This window comes from Balaenoptera borealis (assembly GCF_965194805.1).
Source record: "Balaenoptera borealis genome assembly, chromosome: 1".
Lineage (NCBI taxonomy): Eukaryota > Metazoa > Chordata > Mammalia > Artiodactyla > Balaenopteridae > Balaenoptera > Balaenoptera borealis.
In genome coordinates, this window is record NC_138860.1 from 58,691,379 (window position 1) to 58,718,112 (window position 26,734).

Consider the following 26,734-nt stretch of genomic DNA (forward strand, 5'->3'; position numbering starts at 1 on the left):
GAACACTAAGCATCTACATGGTTTTGAATATTCCCCATGTGCATGACACCCAGGCCTCAGGACCCAGTGCAACCACAGCCTCAAGTCTAACCTTGCCCAGGCTCTTACTACTCATGGCTGCTGAACTCCTGAGGTGAAGGCATAATCCTTTGTAATAAGCCAGGCTAGCAGCCCTCCTTAATTGGAAACAGAAACCAAAATGCATTTTTAAGAGTATCCAAAGCTAACAGAAGAAAGTCAAAAGACAGAGAGAGTGTTGCTCAATTTATTTTATGCTGACTAGTATAGCTTTCACTTGATAACTCTATAACACCTACAAGATAGATGTGTATAGAAAGAAATGTAAATAACCTAAATAAATTAGTGAAATTACTCTAACAGTACAGTAAAAGAATAAGGTACTATAATCAAGTATATCTTGGGAATGCAAGGATGCTTAAATAAGAAATCTATAAAGGTAAGGGTGAACATATTTGAGTTTTTTAAAAGATAATCTCAATAAATGCCTAAATGCATTCAATAAAATTATATACCTATTTATTAGATTTTAAAATCTTTTCAAAATTAGGAATAAAATAGTTCCTTACCAGGAAAAACAAATAGCAAATAGCATATGCATAATTTAACACAAGAGGCATTTTCATCAAAGGAGCAAAACATGGTTCTGGAAGTCTTGATCAATGTAATAGGGCATTAACGAGAAATGAAAGACATACTAATGGAAATAAAAAGATAATCATTATCAGCAAATACTTTGTCTCCTACTTCTCCTAGAGAAAATAAAGTCATCAAACAAGGAATCCACTACAAGTACAGACTTATCTGCAGTTTCCCCCACATTTTCCACTTTCCATTTGGTTGCAACAAAAGAGGTATCCCTTCACCCTCTTCATGAGTAAAGAAATTATCCTACCACTTTTCAATCTCTGAATCACTCTATCATTTCTTTCTCTTACATTCAATGACACCTACTTTAAGGTTCTAATCCTCCTATCATGTCCCCTTTCGAGGTCCCTAGCCCACAAGACCCTACCAAATGAGCTTTTTCCCTGTTTCAGGAACATCGTCTCTCCTTACCCCATCTCCTACTCCCCTTCCTCACTCACTCCACCTCCAGACCTACTGGTCTCCCTGTTAAACTTCAAACAAATAAGCAGCTCCCACCTTAGAATCATCTAACGTCCCTATGCCTACACAAATATCATCACGGCTTGAATGTCCACCTTCTTCATCCCCTAACCTGCTGTGTGTTTGTTTTGCTGTTTTTTACACTTCCTGTTGGTTTCTCCACAAGAACATAACCTCCATGATGACAGGGATATTTGCCTGGTACACAGGAATCACTCAATAAACATTGGTTGAATGAATGCATCTATCAAAAGAAAGTAGTATTTATGGAACTTATCCCAGTTAGGATAATGAAGGCACAAGTAAATTGCATGAACAGTGACATATATCCCCCCTTGCTTCTTTTTGCCATTTTGTTAGCTATCCATCAACCCAAGCCTATAGTCATACCCCAGACTTCCCTGTGAACAGTGTACCTTTAGGGTAAAAAAAAAAGGAGGGTGGCAATTCTTAGCTGGCATCAATTAGAGTAGAGTACTGAAATGCAAAAGCCCCATTTTGAGGTTCCTGAAGGACTGTCGGGATAGTAAGTTTTCCCTGAGAGGAGAATTTCTAGTCCACTTCACATGAAGAGAGAGGAGGGGCATGAGGTATGATCCTCACTGATTAATGGAAAGTAGTGAAAGAACGGTCAGGGGCTTAGAAGGGACAAGATTGGGAGACTGTTGACAAAAGGGTATAAGGAAAAAGCATGTGATGTTCCTTCTCAAAGGAGCTCAATGTGTAAGAACATCTTTCCCATGTCAATACTCAACAAAAAGCCCCCACTGCAACAGAGCTTATTAATATTCTGGTCAATAAGTCTCTTCTCTCAGCCATCCCAATATTTGCATAAGTATTTGTTGAATAAATTAAGAAATGCAAATAAAATTACTATATAACTAATATACCCAAGAGAATCAATTTAAAATAGTTTAATCTGTCAAACATAGAGTAAGATGGTTAATTTAAGAATTAAAATTAAAAATAGCAGCTTTTACATAGATCAGCAATTAGGAGTCAGACAATATAATGGAAAAAAAAAAACATATTCAAACTACAAGAACAAAAATAAATATGAACACCCTAACTAGAAATGTATGGACACTGTACAAAGACCATCAAGAATTTTATCAAAGTAAAAGAAAATGTGAGTAAAGGAAAGAATATAGCATGGTCTCTGTATTGGAAAAAAATAATAATATTTTAAAGATATTGATTATTCTCTAATGAATCTATTGAAGTTAAAATAATTCTAGTGGCAATGGTTTTGTCTTTACAAAATTATTCTAAACTTTGACACAAATAGAAAAGAAACCCTAAATAAAAATAAATTATGGGAATAGAAAACTATCAACAGTGCATCCATACATGTGTAGATTTGAGGATCTGGCATTTTAGTCCTTCACATTAGAGCCTTCCATAAGCTTTTTCCTGTTACTCTGTTCTTATTGTGGATTTACCTCGGGGAGAAACGTGCCGTTTTTTTCTTCTTTTCTGAAGATGCTGAGAGAAGATAATTTATAAGATGGACTCATTCTCTTCCTGAACCACACACCTGTGACAATTACTGTAATAGACTGGACCTTATGTGTATATGTGTATGATAACTGGAGCTTTGCTCTCTCAATCTGTTGTGCACAAAGCAGTCAGGGGAAATAAAAACACAAAAAACAAAGTCCTGAGAGGACCTTCAAAATGAAGGAGGAGTAAGACATGGAGATCACCTTCCTTCAGAAAAATACATCAAAAATACGTCGACGTGTGGAACAACTCCTAAAGAACACCAACTGAACGCTAGCAGAAGACCTCAGACCTCCCAAAAGCTGTGTGGCTGACAGGGTTTTGGTGCCCCAGCTGGGTGTCAGGCCTGAGCCTCTGAGGTGGGGGAGCCAAGTTCAGGACACTGGACCACCAGAGACCTCCCAGCCCCACGTAATATCAATTGGAGAGAGCTCTCCCAGACATCTCCATCTCAACTCAAAGAACCAGCTCCACTCAACGACCAGCAAGCTCAAGTGCTGGACACCCCATGCCAAACAACTAAAAAAACAGGAACACAACCCCACCCATTAGCAGAGAGGCTGGCTAAAATCATAATAAGTTCACAGACACCCCAAAACACACCACTGGAGGTGGTCCAGCCCACGAGAAAGACAAGATCCACCAGAACACAGACACCAGCCCCCTCCACCAGGAAGCCTACACAACCCACTGAACGAACCTTACCCACTGGGGGCAGACACCAAAAACAATGGGAACTAAGAACATGTGCCTGTGCAAAGGAGATCCCAAATAGAGTAAGTTAAGCAAAATGAGAAGAAAGAGAAATACACACATGGGTAAAAACCCACCAGAACAAACAAATGAAGAGGAAATAGGCAGTCTACCTGAAAAAGAATTCAAAATAATGATACTAAAGATGATCCAAAATCTTGGAAATAGAATGGAGAAAATACAAGAACCGTTCAGCAAGGACCTAGAAGAACTAAAGAGCAAACAAACAATGATGAATAACACAATAAATGAAATTAAAAATTCTCTAGAAGGAATCCATAGCAGAATAACTGAGGCAGAAGAATGGATAAGTGGCCTGGAAGATAAAATAGTGGAAATAATTACCTGAGAGCAGAATAAAGAAAAGAGAATGAAAAGAATTGAGGACAGTCTCAGAGACTTCTGGGACAACATTAAACGCACCAACATTCGAATTATAGGGGTCCCAGAAGAAGAAGAGAAAAAGAAAGGGACTGAGAAAATATTTGAAGAGATTATAGTTGAAAACTTCCCTAATATGGGAAAGGGAATAGATAATCATGTCCAGGAAGCACAGAGAGTCCCATACAGGATAAATCCAAGGAGATTTACATGGCAAGACACATATTAATCAAACTATCAAAAATTAAACACAAAGAAAAAATATTAAAAGCACCAAGGGAAAAGCAACAAATAACATACAAGGGAATCCCCATAAGGATAACAGCTGATTTCTCAGCAGAAACTCTGCAAGCCAGAAGGGAGTGGCAGGACATATTTAAAGTGATGAAAGGGAAAAACCTACAACCAAGATTACTCTACCCAGCAAGGATCTCATTCAGATTCGACGGAGAAATAAAAACCTTTACAGACAAGCAAAACCTAGACCAGCTTTGCAAAAAAAGCTAAAGGAACTTCTCTAGGCAGGAAACACAAGAGAAGGAAAAGACCTACAATAACAAACCCAAAACAATTAAGAAAATGGTAATAGGTACATACATATTGATAACTGCCTTAAATGTAAATGGATTAAATGCTCCAACCAAATGACATAGACTGGCTGCATAGATACAAAAACAAGACCCGGGGCTTCCCTGGTGGCGCAGTGGTTAAGAATCTGCCTGCCAATGCAGGGGACACGGGTTCGAGCCCTGGTTTGGGAATATCCCACATGCCGCGGAGCGACTAAGCCCGTGAGCCACAACTACTGAGCCTGCGCGTCTGGAGCCTATGCTCTGCAATGGGAGAGGCCGCGACGGTGAGAGGCCCGCGCACCGCGATGAAGAGTGTCCCCGCTAGCCGCAACTGGAGAAAGCCCTCGCACAGAAACAAAGACCTAACACAGCCAAATATAAAATCGAAATAAATTGATTAATTAAAAAAAAAAAACAAGACTCATATATATGCTGTCTACAAGAGACCCACTTCAGACCTAGGGACACATACAGACTGAAAGTGGGGGGATGGAAAAAGATATTCCATGCAAATGGAAATCAAAAGAAAGCTGGAGTAGCAATTCTCATCTCAGACAAAATAGACTTTAAAATAAAGACTATTACAAGAGACAAAACAGGACACTACATAATGATCAGGGGATGAATCCTAGAAGAAGATATAACAATTGTAAATATTTATGCACCCAACATAGGAGAACCTCAATACATAAGGCAAATGTTAACAGCCATAAAAGGGGAAATCGACAGTAACACCCTACTTTCACCAATGGACAGATCATCCAAAATGAAAATTGATAAGGAAACACAAGCTTTAAATGACACATTAAACAAGATGGACTTAATTTATATTGATAGGACATTCCATCCAAAAACAATAGAATACACATTCTTCTCAAGTGCTCATGGAACATTCTCCAGGATAGACCATATCTTGGGTCACAAATCAAGCCGTGGTAAATTTAAGAAAATTGAAATCATATCAAGTATCTTTTCCAACCACAATGCTATGAGACTAGATATCAATTACAGGAAAAAATCTGTAAAAAATACAAACACATGAATGTTAAACAATACGCTACTAAGTAACCAAGAGATCACTGAAGAAATCAAAGAGGAAATCAAAAAATACCTAGAAACAAATGAGAATGAAAACACAACAATCCAAAAGCTATGGGATGCAGCAAAAGCAGTTCTAAGAGGTAGTTTATAGTAATACAATCCTACCTCAAGAAACAAGAAAAATGTCAAATAAACAACCTAACCTGACACCTAAAGCAATTAGAGAAAGAAGAACAAAAAATACCCAAAAGTTAGCAGAAGGAAAGAAATCATACAGATCAGATCAGAAATAAATGAAAAAGAAATGAAGGAAACAATGCAAAGATCAATAAAACTAAGGGTTGGTTCTTTGAGAAGATAAACAAAATTGATAAACAATTAGCCAGACTCATCAAGAAAAAAAGGGAGAAGACTCAAATTAACAGACTGAGAAATGAAAAAGAAGTAACAACTGACACTGCAGAAATACAAAGGATCATTAGAGATTACTACAAGCAACTCTATGCCAATAAAATGGACAACCTGGAAGAAATGGACAAATTCTTAGAAAAGCATAACCTTCCGAGACTGAAACACGAAGAAATAGAAAATATAAACAGACCAATCACAAGCACTGAAATTGAAACTGTGATTAAAAATCTTCCAACAAACAAAAGCCCAGGACCAGATGGCTTCAAAGGCGAATTCTATCAAACATTTAGAGAAGAGCTAACACCCATCCTTCTCAAACTCTTCCAAAATATAGCAGAGGGAGGATCACTCCCAAACTCATTCTACGAGGCCACCATCACTGTGATACCAAAACCAGGCAAAGATGTCACAAAAAAAGAAAACTACAGGCCAATATCACTGAGGAACAGAGATGCAAAAATCCTCAACAAAATACTAGCAAACAGAATCCAATATCACATTAAAAGGGTCATACACCATGACCAAGTGGGGTTTATCCCGGGAATGCAAAGATTCTTCAATATACGCAAATCAATCAATGTGATAAACCATATTAACAAACTGAAGGATAAAAACCATACGATCATCTCAATAGATGCAGAAAAAGCTTTCAACAAAATTCAACACCCATTTATGATAAAAATCCTCCAGAAAGTAGGCATAGAGGAAATTTACCTCAACATTATAAAGGCCATATATGACAAACCCACAGCCAACATGGATCTCAATGGTGAAGAACTGAAACCATTTTCACTAAGATCAGGAAGAAGACAAGGTTGCCCACTCTCACCACTATTATTCAACATGGTTTTGGAACTTTTAGCCTCAGCAATCAGAGAAGAAAAAGAAATAAAAGGAATCCTAATCGGAAAGGGAGAAGTAAAACTGTCACTGTTTGCAGATGACATGATGCTACACATAGAGGATCCTAAAGATGCTACCAGAAAACTACTAGAGCTAATCAGTGAATTTGGTAAAGTAGCAGGATACAAAATTAATGCACAGAAATCTCTTGCATTCCTATACACTAATGATGAAAAATCTGAAAGAGAAATTAAGGAAACACTCCCATTTACCACTGAAACAAAAAGAATATAATACCTAGGAATAAACCTACCTAAGGAGACAAAAGTCGTGTATGCAGAAAACTATAAGACACTGATGAAAGAAATTAAAGATGATACAAACAGATGGAGAGATATACCACATTCTTGGATTGGAAGAATCAACATTGTGAAAATGACTGTACTACCCAAAGCTATCTACAGATTCAATGCAATCCCTATCAGATTACCAATGGTATTTTTCACAGAACTAGAACAAAAAACTTCACAATTTGTATGGAAACACAAAAGACCCCAAATATCCAAAGCAATCTTGGCTCTCTGACTTCAGACTATACTACAAAGCTACAGTAATCAAGTTAGTATGGTACTGGCACAAAAACAGAAATATATATCAGTGGAACAGGGTAGAAAGCCCAGAGATAAACCCACACACATATGGTCACCTTATGTTTCATAAAGGAGGCAAGAATATACAATGGAGAAAAGACAGCCTCTTCAATAAGTGGTGCTGGGAAAACTGAACAGCTACATGTAAAAGAATGAAATTAGAACACTCCCTAACACCATACACAAAAATAAACTCAAAATGGATTCGAGACATAAATGTAAGACCGGACACTATAAAACTCTTAGAGGAAAACATAGGAAGAACGCTCTTTGACATCAATCACAGCAAGATCTTTTTTGACCCAGCTCCTAGAGAAATGGAAATAAAAACAAAAATAAACAAATGGGACCTAATGAAACTTAAAAGCTTTTGCACAGCAAAGGAAACCATAAACAAGACGAAACGACAACCCTCAGAATGGGAGAAAATATTTGCAAATGAAGCAACTGACAAAGGATTAATCTCCAAAATATACAAGCAGCTCATGCAGCTCAATTATCAAAAAATAACAACCTAATCCAAAAATAGGCAGAAAACCTAAATAGACATTTCTCCAAAGAAGATATACAGATTGCCAACAAACACATGAAAGGATGCTCAACATCTCTAATGATTAGAGAAATGCAAATCAAAACTACAATGAGGTATCACCTCACACTGGTCAGAATGGTCATCATCAAAAATCTACAAACAATAAATGCTGGAGAGGGTGTGGAGAAAAGGGAACCCTCTTGCACGGTTGGGGGGAATGTAAATTGACACAGCCACTATGGAGAACAGTATGGAGGTTCCTTAAAAAACTACAAATAGAACTACCATACGACCCAGCAATCCCACTACTGGGCATATACCCTGAGAAAACCATAATTCAAAAAGAGTCATGTACCACAATGTTCATTCCAGCTCTATTTACAATAGCCAGGACATGGAAGCAACCTATATGCCCATCGACAGATGAATGGATAAAGAAGATGTGGCACATATATACAATGGAATATTACTCAGCCATAAAAGGAAATGAAATTGAGTTATTTGTAGTGAGGTGGATGGACCTAGAGTCTGTCATACAGTGTGAAGTAAGTCAGAAAGAGAAAAACAAATACCGTATACTAACACCTATATATGGAATCAAAAAAAAAAAAAAAAGGGGGGGTTCTGAAGAACGTAGGGGCAGGACAGGAATAAAGACACAGATGTAGAGAATGGACTTGAGGACACAGGTAAAGGGAAGGGTAAGCTGGGATGACGTGAGAGAGTGGCATGGACATATACACACTACCAAATTTAAAATAGATAGCTAGTGGGAAGCAGCCGCATAGCACAGGGAGATCACCTCTGTGCCTTGTGACCACCTAAAGTGGTGGGATAGGGCGGGTGGGAGGGAGACGCAAGAGGGAGGAGATATGGGGATATATGTATACCTATAGCTGATTCACTTTGTTATACAGCAGAAACTAACTCAACATTGTAAAGCAATTTTACTCCAATAATTATGTTAAAAAAAAAAGCTCCCAAACTGGGAATGCCTAAAAGGTAGAAGAAGCCTGTATCAGTTTTGGGCAAATAAAATTTTGTTATTCAAACTCTTCAAATTAAAAAAAATAATTAAAATTATAAATAAATAAATAAATCAGTAAATAATGGGGGGAGGACTATAGCCCTGATAGATAGATATTAAAGTAAATTATAAACCTGTTTAAAGTAAAACACTGTAGGGACTTCCCTGGCAGTCCAGTGGTTAAGACTCTGCGCTTCCACTGCAGGAGGTGCGAGTCAGGGAACTAAGATCCCATATGCCGCATGGTGCAACACTATAGTGTTGGCACATTAAAACAAAAAAGATATTCAGAAATAGATTGCACTAAGAGTGGAATATAAGATAAAGGAGACTGGGGAAAAAATTATTTCTTCATATATGAAAATAAATTTCGGACCTAAACGCTAAAAAATTTTTAAAGTATGGAAAGGAAAAAATTATGCTAAATATTTACTTTTTGTTAAATGTAAATGTATAGACTTTATAACCATAAAGAGTAAACCTTCTATACATTAAAAATGATATAACCAGACTATAAATCACCAGAAGGGCAGAGACTTTGTCCTAGTCACTGCTATATCTCCAGAGCTTCAAATAGTATCTGGTACATTGTAGATTTGTAAGCAATTTACTTTTTCCAAATGACATTATTCAAGTCCATTCCTTTGGATCAAACTTCGATTTTTTTACATTAAGAAATGGTTTAAAATGTCTACAATTTCTACCCAAAAAGTGAGCTGAATTGTGATAAGGATTGCATTGACTCTATCTATCAATTTGGGAAGTATTGCCAACTTACATTAAGTCTTCCAATCAGTGAATATAGGATGTTTTTCAAATTATCTAAATAATAGTTTGTAGTTTTCATAGTATAAGGTTTGCTCTTCTTGTTAAATTTATTCCTAAGTAGTGTATTATTTATGATGCTATTGTAAATAGAATTGTTTTCTTACTGCAAGTTTTTGATTGTGCATTGCAAGTGTATAAAATTACAATTGATTTTTGTATCTTTATGTGGTATCCTGTAACCTTGTGGAGTTCATTTATTAATTCTAATAGTTGTTTAGTGACTTCCTTAGGAATTTTTATGTACTTGATCATATCATATGCAAATAGAGATAATTTTACTCTATCCTCTCCAATATGGATGTCTTTTATTTTTTTTCTCTTGCCCAACTGCGCTGGCTAGAACCTCTAGTACAACACTGAATAGAAGTGACAACAGTGGACATCCTTGTCTTATTCCCAATATTAGAGGGAAAGCATTCCGTCTTTCACCATTAAGTATGCTGTTAGCTGTGAGTTTTTCATACATGTCCTTTATTAAGTTGAGGAAGTGCCCTTCTATTCCTAGTTTGCTGAGTGTTTCATGATGGAGTATGAGATTTTCTTAAATGTTCATTCTAAGTCTATTGAGACAATCCTGTGATTTTTGTTTTCATTCTGTTGATATGATACGTTACTTGATTTTCAGATATTAAATCAATCTTGCATTCCTGGGATAAAACAAACTGATTCTCAAATTCACATAGAATTTTAAAGGACTCAGGATAGCCAAAACAACCTTGAAAAGGAAGAACAAAGTAGAAAAACTCATACTTCTGAATTTCAAGTACAAAGCAAGGGTAATTAAGAGAGTATGGTACAGGCACAAATACAGAGATATAGAACAACTGAATAGACTTGGGAGTCCAGAAATAAACCCATGTATCTATGGCCAATTGATTTTCAATGAAGGTGCCAAAAAACATACAGTGGAGAAAGAATAGTCTTTTCTAAAAATGGTGCTGGGACAATTGGATATACACATGCAAAAAATGAAGTTGAACTCTTACTTTGTACCACTTATAAAAATTAACTCAAAATGGATCAAAGGTCTAAATGTAAAATCAAAACTGTAAAATTATTAGAAGAAAACATAAGGGTAAACCTCCATGACATTGTTTTTGCAAATTATGAAGCATGAACTTTACAAGTGTTTCAGTCTTAAGCATTCAAAGAAATTGTTAGGAAAAGTAGTAAAATCCTCAAAAAGCAATGGGCAAAGATTAAAAAAAAAAACAGCCAATTCACAAAAGAAGAAATACAAATACCAAATAAACGCACACAAAAAATTCCACATCACCAGTTACTGAGAAACAAAAATGAAAATAAAGCTCATTTGCCTAAAAAATTACCATGGTGTTAAGGAGAGGGCCAAAAACAGCACATTAGATATAGATCCAGATATGGATATAAACATAGATATAGATACACATACACTATACATATTGATAAATGGAATATTGCCTGCCATATCAGTAAACAAAGGATGTCACAGTTATCAGTGATTGCAGCCACCACGGGAGGGTGATCTGGTGAGCCCAGATGGAAACTCAGGATGTGAAAATACAAGATACTGACCCCAGATAGCCGAGGTGCATATCAAAGAAATGATTTCATTGAGCCCAGACTCTTGCATCTTCCCAGTCTCAGAAAAGTGATAAATTCCTTGAGATATCTAGTTTTCTTTTATTAACAGTAATCTTTTGTTCCTACTACCTGCCCTTTGTTGCAAAACTCCTATATATCCTAGCTCCCCCGTTGCCTCCTCGGAGCAGGTCTCTCAGGGTTACCTGAGATGCTGCCTCCTGGGCTTTAAATCCTAAAAATTCCCACCGAATAAAACACAACTTTCAACTTTTAGGTTGCGTGGGTTTTTTTTTTTCAGTCGACAATATGCATACAGGTATTAGATGGATGTTAAATTACTTTTTAAAAATTCCCAGACACACACACACACACACACACACACACACACACACACACACACAGGAAGGAAGGAAGTATACCAGGGGTATTAGTGGTTATGCCACACTGTAAAATTATAAATATATTACAATGAGAAATGAGACTTTCCATTTAATGTAATAAAGGGAATTTAAAAAGCAATGAAGAAGAGGGCATTTTGGAGAGAAATATAGGCAGCTACCCATAGTAGAGTGATCACGAAAACGTTTCTGTTGCTACAATCCAACAGCCAGGAGTGGAAACAACAGGTACCATGGGATACACTCATCTATGTGGCAAACATCCTCATTCATTACCTGCTTTGGAAGTAACAAGCTGCAGCACAAGAGGCCTTCTCGTTACAATGCCGGACCCTCGAGGGAGAAAGTCCCTAAAAAAAAAAGAAGGAATAGATTAAGGTATATTAAGGAATTCTGATCACCTATAAATTTACAAATGAAGTTCCACAGAAATTCTAATTCTCAACCTTTCAATGCATCACATATCTAAAGAATGCTAGACCCATCTTATAAAAGAGACATTTGCAAAATAAAAAAGGGGGGGTGGGGAAGGGTCCTTATACTGAATATTAACCCACGTGCATTATCATAATGACCTCACTGGAATATGTAATTCATTCATTTAGCTGGAATTAATAAAAGTTTGCATTAAACTACTGTGTATTGTCAATTCATTTTTATTTTCAGAGAACAAGGACTTAACAAAAATATTTGCTGTGGAAGTTAATCCTTAAACTCTTTGGTAATTAAAAAATTCATCACTCCATCCAGCTTCAAGATCAATATTAACACCATGAAATACAGACCATTATAAGAGGTAATAAAGGCACATTAGATTGTATCTTCTAAATACCTAAATTTTTTCTCCAATAAAAGGTCACACACAAAATGTGGGATTAAGCGGAGATAAATATTGCATATGTAGAAATTAACAGCAGAAAAAATACTGCAATTTGATTTTTGTCTTTTCTCATTCCCGATAGATAGGAGCTTATAAAAAAGGAGATTTTTCAAATAAATATTGTGTTTAAAATGGCATGTTAATATACACTAAACCAATAAAACTGCAAAGAAAGTATTTTATAATTACATCTATAATGCCACATAAATCAGTACTGATTCTGCAATGTCAAAGAGAATTCATAAACATACCTATAACACTGTTTTTAAAGACATTTAGAATGACTCACAACTTTTAGAAGCATCATCATTTTAAAAATCACAGAATTCCATTCAAAATAAATTTCTGACTCAATGGCAATGTTTCCCAAAAAGTGTTTCCAGGACCACCAGAAAGTGTTATAACCACAGACACCCAGGATCCATTCTGAACCTACAGATTCAAAATGTTCGGGGACAGATGTGGCATCTATACTCTTAACAAACTCCCGAGGATTCTGATGTTCACCATGGTTTTTTTATCGAGTCCAAGCTCGCGCTGCATGCCGCACAACAGGCTAGTGAACAGATGAGGTGTTGAGGCAAGGAATAGCAACTTTATTCAGAAATCCTGCAGACAAAGAAGATGGCGGACTAGTGTCTCTGAAAAACTATCTTATCTGGGTCTGGATGCCAGTTTCTTTCATAGAATCGGAGAGGGAGAGGTGATGAGGAAGTAAAGTAAAATGGCCATAAGTTTTGCAAATATCACCTGGAATGGCCGGCCTCCCGGAGTGGATGTGTTAATTTCTTCTTTCTTGCAGCCATCCACAGGTGGACAGGGTCAGGATGTACAAAGGCACTTTGGTTTAACATTCAGGCAGAGGGGCAAGGTTACCTGAGGGAGCCCATTATGTATGATTATAATAACAAAAACAACGAAAAGCAAAGGTTAAAGTCAAAGAAACAGATCAAACATGGAGTCCAATTTAGCTCTTCCCTATTACAGTTTGAGAACCACTGGCCTCAAGTTAGGAAATGTTACTTAACGATTTACTGGATAATAATGGCATGGGATATACTATGAGTTTTGTAGGAAAATTGACAGAACACAGCTTCAACACAGATGGGATTTCAGTAAACAACAGCTTATACAATTGGTAAAGGTCAGTGAGAATGCTGCAAAATCCAAGGCTTTAGCTCCACTAATACTTTGAAATAGAGAGTTACAGAGATAAAATTAAGCAAAATTTCCCTACTTACAACTAATTTATTTTGCAAGTGCTAGTGTAAATTCTGACAGCCTCTTAGCTAAGTTAATGATTTTACTCCTTGACTCCAAGGACTAAGTTTCATTTGGAATGTCACTATATGTAACTAAAATAGAGAATAGTGAAATTACAGACTTGTTTTTGCTCTTAAAAAATGCCACCTGAATAAATAATATTATTTACTTATCAAAAAAATTCACTGAAAAACTAAGAAGTGCTAAGAAGATGCTGTGGGCATGGGCCTGCACTAGTTAGACACCACGAGTACAAAATCTAATGGGAAGATAAAGACATACATGCACAAAGAAAACCATTAAGAAGGGAGCAGGTAAATTACACTAGAGTTCAGAAATGAGAGAGACAAACACTCTCTTTTTAAAAACATCCAAATACATGTAATCAGATACTCTTAATATTCTTCAGGAACTGTATTAGAATATTTGTTAGTTTGGATGTTTTCAGTAATCACTTTAAAAAAAAACAAGGAGAGCATCTACTCTGTGCCTAGACCTAAAAAGGAAAAGTTAATTTGAGAATCAAAACTGGTAAAGGGAAAATGAAACAAAACTCCAGAGCAAAGAGCTGGAGGCCATCTGTTTGAGTTATTAGGGCCACTGAATGAGGTTTTAGGATGTATAGATGCCAAAGATAAATATACATGTCTTAAATGTCTAAATAATGGCATTTAACAAATCAATAAAATATCTTCTTTAAGAAAAAGATGTAGAAAATAAAGAAGGAGAGAAGGAAGAAGGAAGAAAGGAGGTTTAGTTACTTAATACCTTCATGCTGGGATCTGCTTCAACTCATGCTTGTGACCATATATTTATAATGTAGATTTAGTAACAATCATTTGAACATTATCAAAGCAAAACAGAAGGTATCAAACATCTTAAATAACAAATAATTATCATGTGTTTGGCTAAAATGTAAGCCGACAGATATAGCTTACACTTTTCTCTACATTTTTATTAAGCAAACAGAACTTTGCTTTAAGAGTAATAAACGTATTCAAGTATCCCCTTCATGGCTCTCCCCAGTCCTACCTCCAACACATACATTTTCACCAAAAGTCAAAAGATTTGGTAACCAAATCCTGCTATTTTGAAGTCTCTTCTGACTTCACAGGAGTATCTGAATGCCACAAAGCACAAGAGAGAAATTTCTCTCTTCTGAAGACTGAGTGACTCATCTGGCACCCGGAAGATTCATGTCATTCTGATGACCCAGCAGCATGAAAACCATATGCCCAGCACACCCCTGCTGTGAGAGCTAAGGGGGTGAGCCCTCAAAGGAAACACAGAGAACCTCTCATTGAACCCCAGTTCTGCCACTGAATGGGCAAAATTCTCTAAACCTCAGTTTCTTTTTCTGCTAAATTGAGAAAATCCTATGAATTAAAGGAAATGCAACACGTGGGAAATTTTTAAAAACCAAAGCACCACAGAAAAAAAGTAGTACTATTATTATTGCTACAATACAACCACAGGGTGTTTTCCCTGATATTTTAGCATCCTCTCGTGTTAAAAAAAAAAAAAAGCCTTGACAATTTTTAACATTTCATGAATGAAATTTGGAGGTGAGGAGGCTCAGATCCCACCTGAACTGTCCCCTTGATATTGACCAGCTGCACTGGTTTGGAAAGCTCAGTTCCTTTTTCCTGCCTCCATCAACAGGGAGCCAAGGCACTGATACAAACAATCATGAATAATTCATTAGCCATTAAGTACAACCATCCATTTGAATTTTATTATTTTCTGTGCAATAGGTGGTTGGTTCTCCTGTAGGTACATCTTACAGAAAAATTACTTTGCTAAATTAATGCAGAAAAAAAGACTGTGCCTTTAGTATTACTGTGGATTTAAATTTGTGTGCCATTTTCCTGAAAAATGGACCTTCAAGGTAGAGCGAGAAGAGTAATCTGGAGACTAAGCAGTATTAAATTGACTCCCTTCTTTAGCCTGAATGCCTCATTTATGATTGGACTGTACAGATTTTAAGGCAGGAGTAGTGCTTCCCTCTCTATGCCACATAGCAGCTACGATTCAAATGTCTTTCTTCTCTCTCAACCCACCTCAATAAAGCATTAATCTACACAGTCTTAACTGCTAGTCTTCAGACAAAAAGTCAATGCTTTTTCATGGTTTCCTGATTCCTGAACAAAAAGGAGAGAACAGTTCCCATGCTATGGTCTAAGAACCACCTTGATAACATTTCTTATTGGCTTTTCCAGAAACTTAGTTATCAAGAAATATTATCACTGCTCAATTAGGAAATGATTGATCTTTGGAAGCCTAAAAAGAGAGCAATGGCTGTATCAGCAAAGCTAAAAGGAATTTTCCCCCTTAGCAGCAAATAAACTATGGACACGCTTTTGTTCAATATAGATGTAATGATGACTAACCAGGTGATCTGTTCAGTAAATAAATGTCTAACATCTGCCCTTGACTGAAGCCAAGAGGTATAACTCATACCCTCCAATAAGTTAATTCATGTAGCTGATCCATTCAAAGCCAAATCATCTTAGTCTTGGGGAGGGGAGTGGGAAACGAAATGCAAATGACTACAGTAAGCATGACAGACTCTATGGTTAAGCTCCACACAAGTTGAAGTATCGATGCAAAGCAGGGAATAATCTATTCTGCTTGGGGGACCAGCCAGAAACAATTTCAGAGAGACATGGATAAGGAGGCATTCCACAGGGGATCCACAGGGAATGTGTAAAGACATGGGAGAGCTACGTAACACAGAACATTGTGGAACTGTAAATATTAAAGAAAGGTCAGAATGAGGTGGAGAAGTCTCTGGAGAAGGAGGCAGGAGGAGACCTTAGAGGCTTCACTTGTATTTTTTTCTTCCTATGAAAACAGGAGAGCACTGAAGAGTTTTCAGTGATCAGATTTACAGTTCACTGGCGGACTCTACAGAGAATGTTGAAAAGGGAAAACAAAAGACAGGGAGACTAGTCACTAACCTGTCTAGGTCACTGAGGAAGAAGATGATAAAGGTTATTCAAGGCAGTGATAGTGAAGATGGAGAGAAGACAACAGAGAGAATGGACAACTGACAGGACTTAATGATCACTTTGATGTGGAATGAAATGATATGAAGGAGTTAATAGCCACCAGGATATTTCTGGTTTGGGAAGCTGATTGAATAGTGGTGCCACTGACCAGAATAGGAAATACAGAAAGATCTGATTATAGCTGATATATATATAGTATCTACCATGTGCCAGGCATCATTTTCATTTGATCTTCATAACAACCCTATGAGGTAGATACTATTGTTATTCTCACTTCACCGATGGGGACACTGAGGCACAGAAAGGCTACATAATTTTCTCAAAGTCACAAAGCTAGTGACAGATCTAGGACTCAAACCTAGAAAGTGTGACTCTAGCATCTGTGCTCTTGAGCATTAGACTATGCTACACTGTAAAAAAAAAATGGGAGAAGATGAGGATATGTTGACCTTTAGATACCTAGATAATATCTAGATTAAGACAAGTACATAGTTAGACTGAGCAACTGGAACTTAGGATAAAGGTCCTGTGTAGAGATAATAATTTGTGAGTCTTTATTGGAGCAGGTTGTTGAAGCCAAGAGAACAGATGAGTAGGAACAGAGTGGAGAAGAGTGATGAATATGGAGTCTGGAAAATACCAATACTTAAAGAGCACCTGAAAGAAGTAGAACTAACGAAGAGATTGAGAAGGAGTCCCCAGAGCAATAAGTTAAATACCAGAAGTCAGAGGTATCCCAAAGTCACACTAGCCTCTTAGACATCTCCACTTAGATGTCTCAAAACCAGTCTCTACAATTCAACTCATTATCATCTATCCAACATGTTTCTCCTCCTTTATTCTCAATCACAATCCACATCATCAGCATCCATACATGTCAGCCAAACCAAGTACATGGAAATCATCCATCCACCATCTTCCTCTGTCTTCACGCTCCACAATGGCCACCAAGTCCTGCTGATTCTACCTTAATATCCCTTAAATGCATCCTCTCTCCTCTATTTCAATCCCCGTTCCAGGTGCCTCCAACTCTCATACAGACTACCACAATAATCTCCCAATTAATTTCCCTGCATCCAATTTGAGCACCCTCCAATCCAACCTCAAGAGGAACATAAGTCCCATCACATCATTCCCAGACTCTAAATCATTAAATGACTCCCCACTGTCTTTAGCATGAAATCCAAACTGTAAACAACAACAAAAAAAGTATGTCTCCTAGTGGAAGTTTCAGTGTTCACCTGTGCTCTCAGGCACGTTCCTTGGCATATTCCATGCTTCCCTCATGGGATGCTCTCCCCCTACTTCTCCATCTAGTCAACTCCTACTTAATCTTCAATACTCAGCTCCATATCACCTTCTCTGAGAATATCCCCCTGTATACCTTCTTTGAAATCCCCCTGTACATGCCTCTACCTAAACTCTCAACACACACTTGTCATACTGGTCTATTTACACATCTGCTCCCTCATCCCCGTGTTCCTCCCAGTGCCTCCTTCAGTGCCCAGGTATTATTTTTAACACTTGCCACCTACTCTCTCAGGATGTTTTCTCATTGCCCCATATATTCAAAACATGGAAGGAAAACATGCCCATATCTGATTCTCAACAGGCAGACAACTAAGTGGCATTTTACATGGGCAGAAAGAACAGGCAAGATAACTTCTGATTTACCAGTAATTTGCTGAGGTCACTGAAATTAATATTTTTATTATGAATGTTTAAGAGCTAACAGTATTCACCAAAGTACACAATACAGAACATCAGGGAGGCAAATATTACTGAATGTCTGAAGACACAGAATAGAATTTGAAGGAAACAATATTTTTTAAAATCCAAGAGCCAATATACTTTTAAAAATCATTCCTTAAAAACAGAGAAGTCTCTTCTAAAAATTATCCTCAAAATGTAATTTTATGTGTTCCAAAACAGTCCCTGTAGGATTATTATCTCACAGTCCTTCAAAATGATAACTCAATTTTAAAGAGAGAAAGAAAAAGAGGAAAAAGACGGAGAGAAACAGGAAAGAGAAACAGATAGACAGGTCACTGCCAAATACTGTTTACTCCCTGCCCCAAGAAGGACTGAGGTCATGTATTCCACACACTGAACACAATGGCACTGTTAAAATGGCTTTGTGTTTGCATGCCCTAATCTCAAGCTTTGCCAGTCATTACAATGCCACTTTAATTGCTGAAGGAAGTAATTATGCCAAAATCCACACATTTAACTGGAAATTTTCCACCAGAGTTTCCTTTTTCCCCTAAATTCTTGGCACACAGTAAGAATATTAGCATTTACTGATTTGTAAAAGATCACATTTTGGGGCTATCATTTACTCTATAATTTGTGGTATTCAATAAATACCACCATCATTTTGTTTGAAAAACATAGTTGCAAATCCAAACGCAAGAAACACAGTGCTTTTATTTTTTTTACTAACATCTAAGAAATTTCAATATTTACCTTTCATTCACAAAACTCAGAATTTCTAAGCAATATGTTTTCATTAAATATAATTAACCAGTAATTAATGGTTCCCATTGCAATATTCAAAATGCAAAAGTTTCTGAGTCAGAGATCTGTAAACTGAAGGAAGAAGCCAGTTCTCAGTTTACAAATACCATGTGTTCTCCCCACTAGGAAATGCTCTCAAAAATTGAATGCCTTCATATGTAATCCACTTTATTTACTTATTTACAAAGTCAGTTCAAGAATTTAAAGCACCAGATTAATAAGTCCCAGCATCAAGTAGAGGCACTTAGCTGTCATTCTACTTCAAATCACAGATTATACCTTACCCTGGGTAGCTGCCGTGCAAATGAATGACAAAGGGACAACTAAAGAGACTGTTAGTTGCCTACCCAATATCCATTTGCCAGTTATTTCTCATTAACAGAATCCCAATTTTGTTGAGAATGGCAATGTGCCCAACTTAAATAGGTAAATAAATAAATAAACCTACACTTCACAGCCTCCCTTACAAATGGGGTGTCCACACAATTATATTTTAGTCAGTAAGATATAATTAGAGGTTGCTGAGTGACATCACAGATAGTTCCTTTGAAAGGATCTAATTTAGCTGATGTGTACCTTTGGCCCTACCCTCCTCTTTCTTCTCCCTCTCAGTTATACATGATAGCAGAGCTGCAGCAACCATCTTACATCACAAGGCAACCTTGAAGAAGAAAGCTATGCACTAAGAATGGCAGAGCAAAAAAAGACAGAGTCCAGAATAGTGATGGCATTATGAGTCACTGAACCAGCCTTGTACTGCCTAACAAATAGAATGAGAAAGAAAAAGAGAGACAGCATGGTTTAGACATGTTTCTCAACTTTCTTATTTACTACTGTGCACACAAGAAGCCTTATTAGACACTTTCTGCATTAATTTCCTCCCATTAAATTTAATACCACAGCTGTACTATAGTATATGTACTGCATGTACATCTATGCTTTATACATAAAAAGAGTAAGTTTTTTTTGATCCCCAAGAATCAATTTTTGCCCCCTCAGGGGCAATCTCACCCCCATTGAAAATATGTACTACAGATCAAAGAAAAATAAGAGAACCCAGGGTGCTAAACATTCAGTTCTGTTGGTCACCCCTTCCTGCAGGGTTTTTAAGAGAGATGTGTGGAAAGGACAAGGTCAGACAGCCTTTGCCTCAAACCCCAATACATTCCCTTCACAACCCTGAAAACATGGGCTGGATCATATGTAACCCTCATTTGGCTAAGTTAAGAGGCAGGCCTAAAGCCTGGCTATCAAAGAAACTGAAAGGCGTCCCGTGCCCCTTTTTCCATGAAGCCCATTCATGAACCTCAGACCTTTGTACTTTGACACCACAATGGCTAGGAAAGGCCCATGTGTGGAAGACCACACTCAGTGAGAAACAAGGGCGAGAGAACACTTATCCAATGACTAGGGCAAGGCTGGTCTAGGCAGCCCACTACAACCCCTCCCCTACTAAGGCATAACTTGGAGAAATGTGGCCCAATTACTGTCCTTGGTCCTGAATGTGTATTACAGGTTCCTTGGCAGGGGGATGGAAGGAAAGTATGAATTAGGGTAGAAACTTCCCTAGCCAATACTGTACTCTCTGTTTTCACTTTTTCTGAGACACTGGAAGAAAAAATTATCCCAAAAGTATAGGTCATTTTCTCCACTAAAACAAAACAGAGAGCCACAGCCACACCATATAGTGTTTTTGTCAATGGGAACAAGATTTCCAATTGTCAAGGACAGCTTTAAGTGGATCCTTGAATCCAGTTCCTCCCTAACACTCTAGAAGCTTCATCCATTATTCTCCCTCACAAATCTTTTATTAACAGAACATCTGGTTCTCAAGTGACTTCACACTGATTTCAGACCCCTGTGTTGACTCCTCTACCACAGAAGCCCTTACCCAATGCACCTTTCTTTACCCATCTCACCCTTAAAGATAGAATGTTGGCAGAGCTTCCTATGCATGGCAAGTATTTCCTGATATGACAGTATATTTAGATGCCCCTCCTCTTTACTGCAAAGTACCACGAACCCCAGTCACATCCCCTCTCCTAGACAAGCTCCCTACGACAGGAACCTCATTTCTAAACGCCAGTGTTTGGCATAGCACCTGGCACAAAGAACGTGCTCAGTGGTGACTTGGTAAACACATAAAGTCAGCATTCTAGGAATGAAAATTGAATTTATTGGGAAGATAAATTTTAAGGGGTGACTTTTAAAAAATAAATACACATTCATAATTAAAGATATAGGTATCATGTATGTGTTCTATTGTTTTATTTTCTTACCTGAAATGTGTTTTTTCTTGTCTGTTTAATTGACTTTTTCCTGTCATCCTATATCATTGATTACGAAAATTTTAAAGATCAAAGAACTAAGGAAAAAGAAAAGTACTCAATATCTAATAGATGATTATATATATATAAACAGGAATATATATATTTAAAATACACACATAATAAATGTTTAGTTATTTCTTATCTTAGAAGTTACCTTTGAAACTATATTCCCAATGAAAGTTTAGGAAAAATACTTTTAATAGCTCCAAGTCCTGAAATGTACTAAAAGTAGCCAGTGGAAACACTTAACAGAGTTCAATAAATTCCTTCTTACTATTCAAAAAACTCTGCTGACTAAAGAAGGCATATTAATGAATAAACTTAAGAATTATTTTCTCTATCTACTCTTCTCTGAGTATACCCATTAGACCATATTGTTCATTTGTATATGTCAAGAATAATATGTAAACTACATGTCCATCAACAATCAGTAAACTGAGAGTGTGTAACTAAGGTGACCACTTTTTTTACTGTCCAAATTATTTGCTATACTAAACTGCTTGGTGGCTTCCTTCTTTATTTAGAGTATAAAGCACCTCAAAGTATCATTTGTCTCAGCAGCAATGTTTCCTCTTTCTTGTAAGACCCAGCAAGCTTAATTTTTTAATTAATTAATTAATTAATTTTGGCTCCGTTGGGTCTTTGTTGCTGCGCACAGGCTTTCTCTAGTTGCAGAGAAAGCGAGCGGGGGCTACTCTTCGTTGCAGTGCACGTGTTTCTCATTGCAGTGGTTTCTCTTGTTGCGGAGCACGGGCTCTATATGCACAAGCTTCAGCAGTTGTGGCACGTGGGCTCAGTAGTTGTGGCTCACGGGCTCTAGAGCGCAGGCTCAGTAGTTGTGGCACACGGGCTTAGTTGCTCTGTGGCATGTGGGATCTTCCCGGACCAGGGCTTGAACCCATGTCCCCTGCATTGGCAGGCAGACTCTTAACCACTGCGCCACCACGGAAGTCCTCCAGCATGCTTTAAAAAACGAGCACACACGCTTTTGAAAATTTAAGAAGTCCAAAGGAGAACAGACCATTAGGTTGAAGATAAAACAATCAAATCTGGGCTTTCCTGGTGGTGCAGTGGTTGAGAATCTGCCTGCTAATGCAGGGCACACGGGTTCGAGCCCTGGTCTGGGAAGATCCCACATGCCACGGAGCAACTAGGCCCATGAGCCACAACTACTGAGCCTGCGCGTCTGGAGCCTGTGCTCCACAACAAGAGAAGCCACGATAGTGAGAGGCCCGCGCACCGCGATGAAGAGTGGCCCCCGCTTGCCGCAACTAGAGAAAGCCCTCGCACAGAAACGAAGACCCAACATAGCAATCAATCAATTAATCAATCAATCAAAAAAAACAAAAAACAAAAAAAAAACAATCAAATCTGACAGAATCTACTAAAAAAATAAATGTTTAAGATAGCATTTAACATAGGAAGCAGAACAGAGAGATATAAATGGAGTAATTATTTTCAAATCTGAATTTATCTTTACTGGAGTTTTATTAGATAAATAATATAATAATTATGTCTGTGAAATGCTTTTAAAGACTTATTTTTAAGGCAGTATAGCATGGTGGTTAAGAGCACAGATTCTAGCACTAAAATGCCTGGGTTTAAATTCAAAATCCACTGCTAACTGGCTCAGTTTCCTCATCTGTAAGTTGGGGTGGGGGTGGAGATAATACAACCCTTTACCTGCTGTTGGCCAAATATGATAATGCAACTCAATTTTTTTCTGATTTGAGAAACAGACTCCCAGACACAGAAAACAAATTTATGGTTACTAAAGGGGAAAGGGGGTGGTAGGAGTTTGGGATTAGCAGGTACAAACTACTATATATAAAATAGATTAAAAAAACAAGGTCCTACTGTATAGCCCAGGGAACTATATTCAATATCCTGTAATAAACCATAATGGAAAATATGAAAAAGAATATATATATGTATAACTGAATCACTTCACTGTATACCAGAAACTAACACAACAATGTAACTCAACTATACTTCAATTTAAAATTTTTTTTAATTTTTTTCTGATTTGAGAATGGTAAAATCATGCATGAAACTTACATTGTGTAATGAAATCTGAAGCAGCACCCTGAAATCAAACAGGCTAATATATCTAACACATATTTGCTACTAGTATATCTATAGCAAAACAAATGAATATTCACACTAACAGAGATAAAGACAAACTGTGAAAAACCTCACATCAGTCAGGTAAAGTTTGTCAGTAAATGAGTTTAGGTCAATATAAGTTTTGCCAAATGAATTACAAAAATATTTAATTTTCAGAGGATTCTGCATTTTGAAATCATAGACAGGAAGATTGAAGTACTTATAGTAACACTTAGCACATAGTAAGTGGTCAAAAATGTTAGCTGCTATCATTATAACCATCATCATCATTATCATTATTTTTAGCAAAAATAGTAGTAGTAAGTTATCCTGAAATCTATTTAGTAATTAATTACCCAAATTTGTTTCAGAACATATATATATATATATATATATATATATATATATATATATATATATATATATCCATAGCAACAAGTATCTTTGATGATCTTTTGCTAGCCATAGGCATGTGAATTTAGGGTAAACTAGATTCAGTTTGTCATACTGAAAAGTTTTGGGTAATATGAAAAGGAAAATATATCAAAATAAACACCTATAACTTTAACCTTTTCAGCTGCTTCCTGGAAACTCATCAGCTATCTAAAGACTATTCTCTAAGAGCTCTCAATATTGTTCTACTGTTTTCCACAATAAAGGTTAATGCAAAACATGGAATGAAAGCTTAAACCAACAAACATTCTCCAACTACAATGTGCTCAATTCAAATACAGAATGAAATGAATCCCCTGGCATCTAGAGTATTCCACAAGCGTGTTGCAAGTTTTATTTCTAGCCACTTAAGAGCACCAGTGAAAAGAGCTCAAATACTTAGAAAAGATTTCCATTCTCATAAGGAGAGGCATTTATTAGCACTTAATGGCCCCCTTTCATTGCCTTTCCACAGATGTATCTCTAATAGTTCCAATTATAATTTCAAGTAACAAAACCAATAATGGTAAAAGTCTATAGTTCAGTGTGTGCATTATGAAAAGAGATCTTTAACAGCACAAACCACATATAAAAGTATATGACAACATGGGATCTGGGTAGACAATATCACAAAAAAGAGAGGAGGTGGTATAAAAGAGCACTGGTCAAAAACCCAGCTTAGGTTCCAGCTGTGACTTCAACACATCATTTAATCTATAAGAGACTCAGTTTTCTAGAACATCTTTAAAATGTGAGGACTGAACTAATGTCTGCGAACACCTCTGCCACTTCCAATGCTCTATCAGTCTCTGATGTTAGAAGTAAATCAACATACACAGAATCTAATCCCATCAGTGGCTTTCTAAGCAATCTTTCTAAGGTTTCCTGTTTTCACTTCCACAACTGGGGATATTTGTATCCAGTTTAAATCCAACGAAGGCAAAGGATTATATCTTTTATTTTCTCCCTACTACCATGCATGGAACATAGTAGGTACCCAAAACTATTAGAGGAAAGGACAAAAGGGAGGAAGGAAGGCAGGCAAGAAGAGAGGAAGAAAGAAAGGAAGAAACGGATTGGCTAAATAATTTATTGTGGCTGGAGCATTGCATGGAAGATGACAATGATTAAAGACAGCTTGGAATATGGGTTTCTTACTTTTAATAAAGATCATATTAGGAAATTTTAAATTTAGAGAATATACTATATCAGAAAATATTACAGAGATAATACCTATTAAATGCTTTCTATCCTCAGAAATAAGATGCTAAAAAATTTAATGTGTGATAGGCTATGTAGGGTTATGTATTTATGAATTATTGTTGTAATACTTTAATGGAGCATAAATTATCAATATTTTTTCATTATTAATATTTTTCCTCATTGTTAGTTTTTAATATCAATATAGGTAGAAAAATAAATGCCAATCAACTGAAAATGAAAATACTGAGATTTGGAAGTGAGGGAAGAAAAGATAGAACGAAATCTCTTGATTCACTCGATGGAAAGTAGCATGTAGCACAAGAGTTCTAACATTAGCACACAATATTAACAAAATAGAAGCACTTTAAATCATTTAATTACATATTTATGCAACTAAATCTATTACTTTTGTTAATGTGAATATCATAAATATTCACTAATAGTCACATGCCAATAACTCAAAACTAAAGTGAAGTTTCAGCTGTCACTCTCTACAGTTTATATTTTCATGAAGTCAGTGCTCAAGATTCATATCTTATCTCCTGAGTCAATGAGATTTGAGATGCAATAAGCCAATATTTTTTACACTATGGGATCTGACGATAAGTAGGTAATGAAATCAATTTTATAAATCATAACCAACGTACTTTTTATAATGGAAAGGAATATAATTCAATAGAAAATATCCCAGTATATTACATGTAGAAATGTTAAGTATTTCATAATACTTTTGTTTCAATTTTATAAACATCCACTGGGTCACAATGTAAAATGTATCTCTTACAAAGAGATATAGACAATGTTTGAAAAACACTAGGTGCATCTTCACTATTCTACTTAAGACTATGTATGTTTGTGGTAATTTACATACATTCCAATTCTGTATTTCAACATTAAAAAAGTTATTGTTTAACACTGAAGCAAAGAATTTTAGAGTTTTAAGAACTTTATCAAGAGCTTGAAAATCCTAGATTATTGTATATTAAGTCCCATTGGGGTTGCAGTTTTAAGTAGTCGGTCAGGGTAGGCCTCAATGAGAAAATGACTTGAAGGGGTGGAGTGAATTAGCTGTGCAGATCATGCTAGAAAGGAATGAGCAAAGGAATCAGAGATTAGGTCAGAGGGAGAAATGTGAAATCAGGAACTACTGATCTGACTTATTTTAAAGGATCACTTCAGCTATTAAGAATAAACTAGAGTCCATAGAGAGAAGTATGGAAAACACAAAATGTTAGAATAAAAGAAGCAAAACATCATGGAGCATTCAACCAGGATGGTAACAGTGAAGGTGGTGAGAGGTGGTCAGATTCTGGGTATGTTTAAAACAGAGCCTGCCTGGAATTATTTCTGCCTTGCAGCACA

At 36.7% G+C, this 26,734-nt stretch overlaps 1 protein-coding gene across 6 annotated transcripts in view; it reads right to left on the bottom strand.

Moving 5' to 3' along the window:
- The window catches only part of DNM3 (dynamin 3), a 576,662-nt gene that overhangs the window by 468,292 nt on the left and 81,636 nt on the right, over positions 1–26,734 (bottom strand). For all 6 annotated transcript variants that reach the window (XM_082382854.1, XM_082382856.1, XM_082382851.1 and 3 more), the window contains exon 2: positions 11,907–11,980. In XM_082382854.1, coding sequence (XP_082238980.1) covers positions 11,907–11,980 — 74 coding nt within the window. The remainder of the gene's footprint in view (positions 1–11,906; positions 11,981–26,734) is intronic.